Source organism: Neomonachus schauinslandi, chromosome 2 (genome assembly GCF_002201575.2).
Source record: "Neomonachus schauinslandi chromosome 2, ASM220157v2, whole genome shotgun sequence".
In the NCBI taxonomy this organism is placed as follows: domain Eukaryota; kingdom Metazoa; phylum Chordata; class Mammalia; order Carnivora; family Phocidae; genus Neomonachus; species Neomonachus schauinslandi.
The window spans coordinates 96218938-96231997 of NC_058404.1; the positions used below are offsets into that span (position 1 = coordinate 96218938).

Consider the following 13060-nt stretch of genomic DNA (forward strand, 5'->3'; position numbering starts at 1 on the left):
GAAATGCGAGAGAAGTATAAATTTCCTAAACCAGCTTAAAAATAGATTTAAAAGTGATTTCAGATGAAACAAAAAAAATAAAAACTTTTACCATCTACTATACTTAATACTACCTTTAATATGGAAAATATTTTATACTCTGTGTACACTAAATCTTTCTATATAAAAAATACCAGGATGGAAATGCAAATTAAAGCCACAATGAGATGCCACTTCACACCCACTAGGGAGAACTATAATGAAAAAAAGGAAAATAACAAGAATTGGTAAGGATGTGGAGAAACTGGAACCCTCAGACATTGCTAACAAGATTATAAAATATTGAAACCATTCTGGAAAAACAGTTGGGCAGTTCCTGGGTGATGAAAATGCTGTAAAAATGATTGTAGTACTAGCTGCAAAACTGTGAGTGTATTAAAAACCAATGAATTGTACACTTAAATGGGTGGATATATGGTATGTAAACTATACGGTATGTAATCTCAAGCTGTTAAACAATTAAAGCAAAAAATATCAAGTAAAATTAAAAAATCTAGAAAAATAGGTTTCAGGTTTATTTATTTATTTGACAGAGAGAGACACAGCGAGAGAGGGAACACAAGCAGGGGGAGTGGGAGAGGGAGAAGCAGGCCTCCCGCAGAGCAGGGAGCCCGATGCGGGGCTCGATCCCAGGACCCTGGGATCACGACCTGAGAGGCAGACACTTAACGACTGAGCCACCCAGGCGCCCCACTAGGTTTCAGTTTTTAAACTACTGGAGAGCCTATGATTTCAAACAGAATCTTTATAACCTCTGAAAAAAAATCTATACAACTAACCAATATAGATTAAATTCTGCTCAGGTTAGAAAACCTGTTGGGGCGCCTGGGTGGCTCAGTCGTTAAGCATCTGCCTTCGGCTCAGGTCATGATCCCAGGGTCCAGGGATCGAGTCCCACTTCGGGCTCCCTCCTTGGGGGGAAGCCTGTTTCTCCCTCTCCCCCTCCCGCTGCTTGTGTTCCTGCTCTCGCTGTCTCTGTCTCTGTCAAATAAATAAATAAAATCTTAAAAAAAAAAAAAAAAAAAAGAAAACCTGTTGAAGATGGTATTTAAAACTCAGCCACATTCATCTGGGTGACTGGGTTGGGGTCTCTCCCTTTTATTGGCAATGACTGTCTCAGTAAAATAATGACTTTCAATAAAAGAGTTATCCTTTAAAGTTTTACCCACAAAAATATTTACTTTTGCATAAAGGAAAATATTTTATGATATGCAGAGATGTGATGTTACTGCCAATTTAAGTTTTCTACATTTAGCTTATTGCATTTCCTATTTTTCTGGGATTATATGGTTTTTAATGAGAAAAAAGATTACTGAAAAATGCATCTTCTTTTTCCTACCAAAGAAATAATTTTACTTATATTGTTGGGGGTTCATTCTTTTAAAAATCCTCTATTATAGCTAATCGAATTGTATTTGTTCTGGTTATATGCTTCCATACTTTCCCAGAGTACTAAGATTTAAAATATCAAATGTATTAAAAGCATGCAATAAAAAGTAAGTACATTACTCAAAATATCAATCTTAAAGAGAGACAACCTCAAAAATAGTAAAACACACCTTTGTTTTGGTTCCTGTATGATCGATTTCCTCTTCTGGGGTGTGTTCAGCATGACATTTTTGATGCCCTCCTTCTTCTTGGTCAACTTGCATTTTATCCTGGATAGAAAATATATAATTGGTAACATGAGTGTCTTCCTTATTCTATTTTTTTAATAAACAGCATATTAGTGTTCAAAACTGCTTTGTAATATGTGAACATTGTAAAGTAGAAGGTTGTTTTTCAAATGAGAGTAACTACAAATAGATAGATTAATATGTAAAAGAAAAAGCTCTATTTGATGCTAAAGTGAATAAACGGTTTCATTCCGCTGTGGTCAAATAACTGCAAAAGAAATAGAAAACTGTTCTCAAGTTAAATTCACGAATTAAAATCCACGAACATAAGCTTACAAAAAAGAGAACATTAAACTTGACTTGAAAAATGTTTATAAAGAACTTAATGTGGGAAAATGAGAAAGATACAAAATATGTGTATTACGTATGTTCATTATATTTTTTAAATGTAGTAAAATACTCAATACATCAAAACTGTCAAAGTAGATGTCTCCAAATTATTACAATGTAAACTTCAAAGATTTTTTAATGTCTAAAGGACAAACTTTTAACCAATAAGACTGTAAAAATAGACTCTACTTGGTAAACAGTCACAAGTAATAGATTTTTGTGGTCTTAACCTTATTTATGACCATCCTCCTAAAAAGAAAGTTTGGAATTCAGGAATCAGTATAATTTAAGTCTTCTTATACATTTGGAGTTAAGCAAATGTAAAATACCCAGAAGGCTATCATGAATAAATGCTTATCTGTGCCAAAGAGAAAAATAAGATCATTTACACCAGTGTTCTTTGTAGTTAAAAGGTCAATTATCTCTGGGGCGCCTGGGTGGTACAGTGGAGTAAGCGGCTGACTCTTGCTTTTGGCTCAGGTCATGATCTCAGGGTCCTGGTGATCAAGTCCCATTTGGGAAGTCTGCTTGCGGATTCTGGCTGTCTCTCTCCCTCTGCCCCTCCCCCTGTGCTCTAATAAATAAATAAATCTTTAAAAATTTTTTTTTAAAAAGCCAATTATTTCTGATATTTCCATCCCGCACCCCCCTAGCCAACTTCCAACTGTACAATTTCCCCCACCAACTGAAAAAAGGTGAAAAAAGTGATATAGTGGTGAGTTGGTGTAATGTAGGAAGACACAAATACACGTAACTATTTCATATAAAACTAAGAAAAAAATCTTGCCAATTAAGTGGCCAAATGCTTTATCAGTTAGCATTTTTACTTGATACTTACTGAAAGAGCTCTTCTAACATGTATAATATTTATATTTCTAAAAGATAAATCATACAAAGTGGTTAAGGTAGTTCTAAAACTTCACATTCAGAATCCAACTCTTCTGAATTAGTTAATTCAGCTAAGTGGTTTTCTACACAATATTGTCCTCTGTGCCATCTAAAGCATCAGTAACCCAGCATGTTTAAAAATTGTTCCAGTATATAGGTCTCAATATTTTCTTATAAGCCACTGATAAAGTTATGATGGTGTTTTCTTTATCATACCAAAAGGAGTCAGTAGATTGTTTTCAGACAACCAGGACTTGAATTCCTTCCATGAATAGTCTTTAAAATAATTTGTTGATGGAAATGTCAAGGGGATGCAATTGCCTAGTCATGCCACCGGGAATAGCAACCAAATTCACACATGTACAGATGATGAGAACGGTATCAGGATTATTGCCATTGGCAACAATAAGTATGATCATTTGCAAGACCTACCCCAATTTCAGATATATTAAAAAAGTGGAAAATTGTATAGCTTACAATTGATTTGAGAGTAATATGTTAACCTTTTGAAATGATTTGAGAAAGTTCATACAAATATTATCCATAGTGGGGAAATTAAAAGAAGTGCTTCTAGACTCTGGCTTCTCTAATAGATTTTATTTGACAGAGACACAGCAAGAGAGGGAACACAAGCAGGGGGAGAGGAAGAAGGAGAAGCAGGTTTCTCGCTGAGCAGGGAGCCTGATGTGGGACTCGATCCCAGGACCCTGGGACCATGACCTGAGCCGAAGGCAGACGCTTAATGACTGAGCCACGCAGGCGCCGTCTAATAGATTTTAAATTGCATGAGGGTTGAGATCATTTTTCTGTTCCCTGCTATATCCAAACACACATTCTAGTGCTTCTAGTTATTTGCTGAATAAAAAGCACTTAGGAATAAAATCCTGGGGCGCCTGGGTGGTGCAGCTGGGTAAGCATCCAACTCTTGGTTTTCAGCTCAGGTCATGATCTCAGGGTCATGAGATCGAACCCCGCGTCAGGCTCCATGCTCAGTGCAGAGTCTGCTTGAGATTCTCTCCCTCTGCCCCTCTAGCCTGTGCTCTCTAAAATAAATAAATCTTAAAAAAAAAAGAAAAAAAATCTAGAATCATTATCATGAACTATATAAAGGCTTTACCAGATTTGTCCCTTGATCTACCTTAATTTTTTTTCTTGCCACTCTCCGCACCTTCTCCACTCCTATATCTCATATATTAGCTACCCTTGCATTTGTTACAACAAAAAGAGCTTTCTGCCTCAGTGGCTCTATACTTGTTACTCACTCTGCCCAGACACCTACCCATACCTTACCTTCAAACTGCTTGTTCATCTTTCAGGCTGGCTTACCTATTCCTTCCTCACAGGTGGCTTTCCTCATCACTATCACATAGTTAATTTCCACTACACATCTCCCTCCCCCATTAATTTCCTTTATATTTATATGGTATCTTGTTGCTTTCAGCTTGTCCTTTCCCATTAGAATGTAAGTTACAGATAGATGGGGACCTTTTCTTCCTTGCTTACCACTGTTTCCTCAGTGCCTAAAACAGTGCCTGGTACATACAGGAAATCAGATATTTTGGTTTTTTTTTTTAAAGATTTTATTCATTTGAGAGAGACAGAGAGAGAGCACAAGCAGGGGGAGAGGCAGAGGCAGAGGGAGAAGCAGGCTCCCCGCTGAGCCAGCTGGGAGCCTGATGTGGGGCTCGATCCCAGGACCTTCAGATCATGACCTGAGCTGAAGGCAGACGCCTAACCATCTGAACCACCCAGGTACCCTGGAAATCAGATATTTTGAAAAAAATGGCCAAAAATTGGGAAACAGTAAAATCAAAGTATATTAGTACAATAAATAGCATATAGTCTTTCTGACCTCTGGTTTTGTGATAAAGCCTAAGCTGTAATAACTTCTTAGTATCACCATATATTAATATATACCTAGAAATATTCAACTTAATTTTGAGACATCTTTATATTGAAGAAAAGTCAGCAATCTGTTATGATTTTCTCAGGAAAATCAAAGCTATCTTAATTTTTACTGGAAAAAAAAAAAAGAGGCCCATAATAAAATAATCTTTCATAAATTGACTCACACAAAAGCCAAAAAAAAAGACTCCTGCTACTTACTGGGTTTATGTCAGAGGCAACAGTGTCAGCAGGCAGGGAAGAGTAAAATGAACTTATTACCATCTTATTTTCTCCTCTAAAATTGAAACAATTATTCCAAAGTCTACTCTGATTTGGTTCACATTTTTTGGGAGGAAGGGAGAAACGACTTTATAATGGTACGTAGCCTTAACTTTTAAACTTCTGGATAGAGAATTAAAGAAAAAAATTCTAGAGAAAACCATTAAGAAATACAGCATACAGGATATTTTCTACACAGGATACTTAACCATCATCCCTTGTTAGCAATGATTTGGAAATAAACTACAATTTATTCAACACCTATTATATCCAGCTATGGTAGGGATTTAAAAGGAGATAATGTATGTGGAATGTGCTTGCCAAAAATGCCAAGGATATGATCCATAATTTTAAACTTTCTTTTTCTCTTGATTATATACGTTGTAGAAAGAGTATTTAGGAACATCTTACTTATCTAGAAGAAATCCCTCATATGGGAACATCAACTACTTGGAAATGTTCCTGTAAGCCAAAACACTCTTAGTAGGCAAGTAAGTCTCTGGAATAGCCAAAGCAGATGTCATAACTTTTATTTGTCATACTCTTTATTCACAGGTGAATCCTTTAAGTCCACATCCCGATCATTCTTTCAAGCCCACACACAAAATAAAAGCAGCAAATAAGAAATGCTAGAGGTGGGAGAAAAATGGGTGCCATATTATTGTTTTTAGTGCCTAGGATTCGCTATACAGAGAAAACTAAAGGTCTCAGCAGAGACTTTTAAGAAAAAGAGGTGAAGAAAACTGAAATGGTTATGAAAAATTCATCCTAAAGGCATACAGAGTGCTCTCAATTTTAGTAAAAATAAATCTTAATGGATTAAATTTACATGTCTGACTTAAATTATTGTGAACTCCAACTAAGAAAACTAACTTTTCAAAAAAAAAAAAAAAAAAGGAAAACTTTTCACCTATTATTCTTACTCTTTACTAACAGATTAGGACATTTCTTTTCTCAATTCAAGGAAGGATGTAATAGCAAAATAATACACGGGAAAAAGAATGAAAGAAAATGCCATGATCATTAAATGGGTACTTTAAAAAGTAGTAGAAGTCTGATCAATGTGGAAGATTTTAGAGTAATTATTAATAAAAACAGACAAAAAGATAAACTTCACAAAAGGGAGAAACAGTCTTGAACTTTAACAAAACAAAATCCATTTTGTTTTTAAAGCTTTATTCTTCTATTTGAGAGAGAGAGAGAGCACATGAGCAGGAGGGGCAGAGAGAGAGAGAATCTCAAGCATACTCCCCGACACAGGGCTTGATCTCACAACCCTGAGATCACAACCTGAGCTGAAATCAAGAGTTGGATGCCCAACAAACCATGTCACCCAGACACCCCCAAAATCCATTCTTGATATACACAAATACACAAAAAATCTAGGCCAGATCTCCAATTATGATTGGAACAAAAAAAATCTAATATGCCATTAAAAATAACTTATAAAAGGTATACATATAAAAAGATGAAACCTCTGTGGAATGGAATATATCATGTTCTCCTGTGATTCCTGCATCTATAATATACCAAGAGTAAACATAGTGTTAGAGTCATGTAACTCTTTCCTAAGGAAATAAACCGTCTAAAATCTGTATTAACGTTACTGAATGTACAGCACACACTTTTTAATTTTTTTTTTTAAAGATTTTATTTATTTATTTGAGAGAGAGAGAATGAGATAGAGAGAGAGCATGAGGGGGGGAGGGTCAGAGGGAGAAGCAGACTCCCTGCCGAGCAGGGAGCCCGATGCGGGACTCGATCCCGGGACTCCAGGATCATGACCTGAGCCAAAGGCAGTCGCTTAACCAACTGAGCCACCCAGGCGCCCTGTACAGCACACTCTTATGTTCAAATGCCACAGATATCCCCTAAGCCCAGAAAAATTCTTTATTAAGCACGTACTTTATCTAAAAAAAGGGTACATGTATAGTTCAAAATGTATCAATCTGAATGGTTTTTATCTGTAAGCTAAAAAGCTAGCCATAATACATGTTTTTAATGGAAATAAAGAAGAATTTAGGAAAGATGACTCCAAACACACACGAGTTTCATATAAGGCTATTAAAGATGCAAAACCTCTGAAGAGTTTAAAATGTGAAAGATGTACAGCATTTAAAATTATCCTTAAAAAAAATCATTCTTTGCTTTCATAAAAAAAGTTTATATTGATTCCTACAATAAAATCTCAGAGATTAATATTTTCAACTATTAAGGTATCAGTTATGATTAAGAAATTAAATATTTATTAAAGGAATCTTGCAATAGGTTTTCTACATACCACATCATCTTTGCTTTCATTCTTGAATGAAGTTTCTGTCTCCATAGGAGCATCACTGTGATCCCCTTCCACATTTTGCTTCTCAATTACCGATGCACTGGCCACACTGAAGATTCCATGGATGTTAACACGAACTTTAACCTTCACTTTGGAACTATCACCATCAGACTGAGGAAAAACATTCTGAATAGTGAAGCTCCCTTAAGGAAAAAAGAGCTTCCATCAGTACATGGGCCTCCAATTAACCTATTCATTCAATAATTTTGACTGTTATCTTTCAGATGATGGCAAATAATCATAAATTATATCCAGAATAATTACTGTGGAAAATGCACTAACCCTAGATCACTTTTTTTTAATATCTTAATAAACCTAATATTAAGATTTAGAAGGGTTAAGCAGCCTGCCCAAAATCATCAATACTAGGACAAAGGTAAATTGGAATTTCAACAAAGGACAATTTGACCCAAGGCAATATAGCTTTTAAGTATTTTATAATACTGCTATCCTAAAACCAAAATAACAAAATCCAATTTCTGGGTTTGGAAACAAAATGGACATTATCCTTTTGCTGTAAGTCTTGCAAACCATAACCATTTTGGTAATTCATGAATAAAGCAATTTTTAAAAAATTTCACCCTATAACAAAATTGCTAAGTTATTCAGTTACTAATACCTACAGAGATATTAACTTCTCACTTTAAGAAACTATTTTATTTTTATTATTTTTTTTAAAGATCTTATTTTTAGGTAATCTCTACACCTAACGTGGGGTTTGAACTCAACCCCTAGATTAAGATTCACACACTCTTCCAACTGAGCCAGCCAGGTGCCCCTCTGCTGTTTTATTTTTAAAAACCCATAATATATAATGATATCCATAGTAGAGAGAGGATACTAGGCAGAAAAACTGGTAAGTAAAAAATTTGGTTGACCTTTGTTATAGGTTGAATTGAGACCTCACCCTCAAATTAATATGAAGTCTTACTCTCAAGTACCTCAGAAGGTGACCTTATTTGAAGAGTCTTAGCAGAGGTAATCAGGTTAAGATGAGGTTATCAGGGTGGGCTCTAATCCAATGACTGGTGTCCTTATTTGGAGACAGATACACATACAGGGAGAATGTCATGTGAACATGAAGATGGCCATCTACCAACCAAGGACAGAAGCGTGGAAGAGATCCTTTCCTCAAAGCCCTCAGAAGGAATCCTGTCAACACTTTGATTTCGTACTTTTAGCTTCTAGAACTGGAGACAACAAATTCTCTTTAAGCCACTCAGTTGGTGGTACTTTGTTACAGAAGCCCTGGCAAACTAATTCCACCTTCCTTAACTTATTTCTACTGCTTTATTTATTTGTCAGAGAGAAAGAGACAGAGAGCACAAGCAGGGAGAACGACAGAGGCAGAGGGAGAAGCAGGCTTCCTGCCGAGCGGGGACCCCATTATTTCTACTGCTTTAAATAACGTATTTGAGATATTCATATTGTTCCCTTTTTAGTCTATCAATAAAAGCAATACAAATAGAAATTTAAAGAATTATAAATTATTCTTTCTCTTAAATGTTATAAAAATCGTACTTTGTTTTATATCTCTAAAAAAGATTACTCAGCTAAAACAGTTATTACAGTCCCCAATTCTCACTTTTGTATTAATCCAATGATATGAATTCTAGCTGTTGCCAGGGAACCTAAGTTTCAAGTCAGGATATACGGTCAGTCTGGCAGCACAATTTCAACTTACTGATTAAGGAGTTTTTCCATAAAAAATGACCCTCACCCAAACCTTTCAGGCAAATTACAGAGCATTTTAAATAGAGAAGTCAGAATGAATTAAAAATACTCAAACCTGTTACTCCAGGATAAACTGTGAGCACTAAAAGTGCATGTTTAGAAAAAAATATATTGCTTTGAGTGCTAGCTTAGCTCGAATATCAATTTATTTCCTTGATTCAAATATTAATAATTTACAAAAGGCAAAAGTTTGTGAAATTTTTTTCTTGAGTTCTCTTACCAATTCTTGGATCAGGATAAGGCACTTCATGTAAATTAGTATAAAATGCTTCTAGTTCAAATGGTTCCTTCTTGTGGAAAGTAATGACTTTTGAAAATGGGGCAGGATGGTTCTTACAGAATACTTCACATTCCCTAAAATGGAGTGGGAAAACAGTTCAAAACAAATAGAAAGTTTTCTATGAATCTAATTACAGAATCCATGTCATTCCTAATTCAAAAGCAGCAACTGTAAAGACCTCTACCCACAAATGTAAAGAAAAAGAATTACTGGTTTTGCTATGAACATGTAATTTGATAGGTTTATGGCTCAAAGTCTTTAGAAAGTCTGTCATAGTAACAGACAATTCTATCTTAAAAAAGAAAGAAAGAAAAATTAACTGCAATTAGGTATATTTTGAGGCTAATATACAGGAATTAGTTTTTTGTTCACATATGTGGACCAAATCCTACCCCTTAGTTTCCAAAATAAATACCTGTCATATGTAACCCTTTTTATTCTAGCTCCCTTAAAAAAAACTTTTATTTGAAACTAATTTCAAACTTAAAGAAGCAAAAATAAAAACAGCACAAGGAAGGAACACCTGTATATCTTTTACCTAGATTTACTACTGTCAGCATTTTATTCTATTTGTTTCATCACTTAAGTGCATACTCCGTGTACATGTGTATTTTTTTCCGAACCAGTGGAGGTGGTTACATACATTATAGCTCTTTACCCCTAAGTACTTCAATGTGTATTTCCTAACAGCGATATTCTCTACTATAACCACAGTACAGCTGTCAACTATAAATTTACACTGATACTTTAACATGTAATCCATATTCCAATTTTTTCAACTGATGTAATAATGTCCTAGTATTTCCTCCTCTCCAGTACAGGAAGTTTTAAAACCTACATAACAATTCCCACTCTTAAATAGTTTAACAGAAATGGCTTATAACTATTGTTTATAGTGGCCCAGAAACTCACTCTATAATACTATACCATCACCCTATTCATTATGCAAGGTTTGCAAATCTCATATCCATGGATCTTTCCCTCTATCCTAGTTTTCAAGAACCTACATTATCTTTTACTTTCTTATTGTAATCACTAGGATAGGTTTACTTTTCAATGTAACTCCCCATATGCTTCTTATAATTTTTTTCTGCATCACTGTATCTTTAACTGAAATTAACTTTAATTATCTTTTTAAATTTATTTAGGGCCACCTGGGTGGCTCAGTCGGTTAAGTGTCTGTCTTCAGCTCAGGTCATGATCCCAGGGTCCTGGGATCAAGTCCTGTGTTGGGCTCTTTGCTCAGTGGGGAGTCTGCTTCTCCCTCTGCCCCTCACCCTGCTCATGCTTGCTCTCATTCTCTCTCTAATAAATAAAATCTTTTAAAAAAAATAAAGTTTAAATTAATCTCTTATGCCCAACATGGGGCTCAAGCTCACAACCCCAAGATCAAGAGTTGCATGCTCTTCCAACTGAGCCAGCCAGTTAACCCCTGAAGTTAATTCTTTTAAAGAACACCATTTCTTGCCTCAAAATTGACATTAGGACATGCCATTTAAATGCTCTGCAAAACATTCAGATCAGACTGATAATCCATATTTTCAGAATTCGTGCAAAAATTTTAGTTTCTTGGGGGTGTAGATGTATAGAGCACAGAACAAAATATTAAAAGCAACGTCAAAACCTAAATACAGGTTTACCTTATTGTACAAATTATAAGTTCTGAAAAGTAGTCAAATACATTATTTGAAACACAAGTTTTTATTTTGGTAGGGAAGCGAAGCTATTTAAATCTTAAGTAGTTCATGGAAAAGGAAATGTAAATGTCAATAAAAGCATGAAAAGACTGTGGCTCATAATAGTCAGAAATGCAAATCTAATAACAAAGTACGTATTTGCACTTTCAGAATGTTATCTTTAAAAGCATAGAAGAAAATGAGCTACAACAGATAATTCAGCAATGTTAAAAGGAATATAAATTAGTATAATCCTTTTGGTGAATAATGTGGCAATACTGATTATAATAATGCTCATATCCTTTGGGTCAATTTCAGTCCTATATAGTTATCTTACAGATATACTAAACACAACTAAGGAGATGTGTACAAGGATGTTCCTAATAGCACTGCCTGAATCAGAAAAAAATAGGATTTTAGGGTGTACTGGTTAAATTAATTATGGTACACACAATTGCTGAGAAAATAGTCACTGTCTGTGACATATTTAAAATGACAGACATTTTAAAAAGCAAGTTGCACTGGAGACACTCAGGTAATTTAAAAAGAACGGCTTTTATTTTTGGATATTCAAAAAAATGGATAGATATAAGCATACCTGTTAACAATGGTTAACTTTGTAAAATGGGCTAAGTAGGAGTTGGGGTATGGCAGATGCAGGTTTTCTAAGTTTTTATATTGCCATATTGTGATTTTATTTGAAAATATGATTTTATAAAATACTAATTAAAAATATGCCATCATGATTTACAGATTATATAATATAGTTCATTTTCTCTAACATCTTATTTAAAAGTATTTGAGAGTTTTAGAAGCGTAAATTCCTCTAGTTCAGAAAGTAGGTTCAATTGGTTATTTACAACAAGCTCTCTAACCAAGGCTTTAAAAGTAACTTACCCAGTTCCATCTTCAAAAGAGGTCTTCCATCTTAATGTGATTGAATAGGGAACAAGGTCTGTTATAGAAAATTCACGCACTTTAAATGCTGGTGAGAGAATCGCACACTGAAAATAAGATGTATACCATATTTAAATCAACAAACACAAAACATACTATAGGTTACCCTGATTGAACTGCTTAATAAAGCCCTTGCAATAAAATTGTTACATCCTAAAAATTACTGTTTTTGGTAACAGCTAAAGTGTCAAGAGTATTTTTATGACCTTACAAAAATATATTTTTAAATCTGAAAAAAGAATTTTAAATGGGAATAATTACAAGAATTCATAAAAGTAAATGTTCTTTCACTACAGTACACACATATTGTCCCATGACAGTTTAAAAACAAATTGGAAAGACACAAGACTTATCTTTCAGGAATAATTTTAATTTATTTTAGCCTATTGACAAGTGGTTTGAACAGATAATATTAAAAGGTCCCTTTAGGCCTATCACCATTTTTCTGGCAAAATATACTCTGTAAAAAAAAAAAAAGGAAAAATAATCATACCTGTAATGCACATCCTCTTGCAACAGCTTCATCAGCATTTAATGTGGTACTTATGTCTTTAAGAAAAAATTTAGTGATTTGTTCTTTCACTGCAGGAATTCGAGTTGCTCCCCCTACAATTTCTATACTACTTATGTCTTCACGTTGCAAGTCTGTAAAACAAAATATTTTTTTTTTTTAAGATTTTATTTATTTGCGAGAGAGAGAATGAGAGACAGAGAACATGAGAGGGAGGAGGGTCAGAGGGAGAAGCAGACTCCCCGCTGAGCAGGGAGCCCGATGTGGGACTCGATCCCGGGACTCCAGGATCATGACCTGAGCCAAAGGCAGTCACTTAACCAACTGAGCCACCCAGGCGCTCCCAAAATATTTTTAATTGAGAAAAATAAGATAGTCTTTATAAAAATGTGAACAAAAGACCTTGGAAAGCACTTTTTTAAAAAAATGGATTTTGTTTTTGGTCAAAACAAGACTAAATAGAAA

The 13060-nt window shown here is 34.7% G+C and overlaps 1 protein-coding gene across 2 annotated transcripts in view; it reads right to left on the reverse strand.

Annotated features, from left to right (window-relative positions):
* HSPA4L (heat shock protein family A (Hsp70) member 4 like) overlaps positions 1-13060 on the reverse strand; it is a 48410-nt gene that overhangs the window by 11055 nt on the left and 24295 nt on the right. For both annotated transcript variants that reach the window (XM_044912628.1, XM_021681467.1), the window contains 5 exons: positions 12578-12729; positions 12025-12131; positions 9392-9525; positions 7381-7580; positions 1599-1697 (listed from right to left, as the gene is read on the reverse strand). In XM_044912628.1, coding sequence (XP_044768563.1) covers positions 1599-1697; positions 7381-7580; positions 9392-9525; positions 12025-12131; positions 12578-12729 — 692 coding nt within the window. The remainder of the gene's footprint in view (positions 1-1598; positions 1698-7380; positions 7581-9391; positions 9526-12024; positions 12132-12577; positions 12730-13060) is intronic.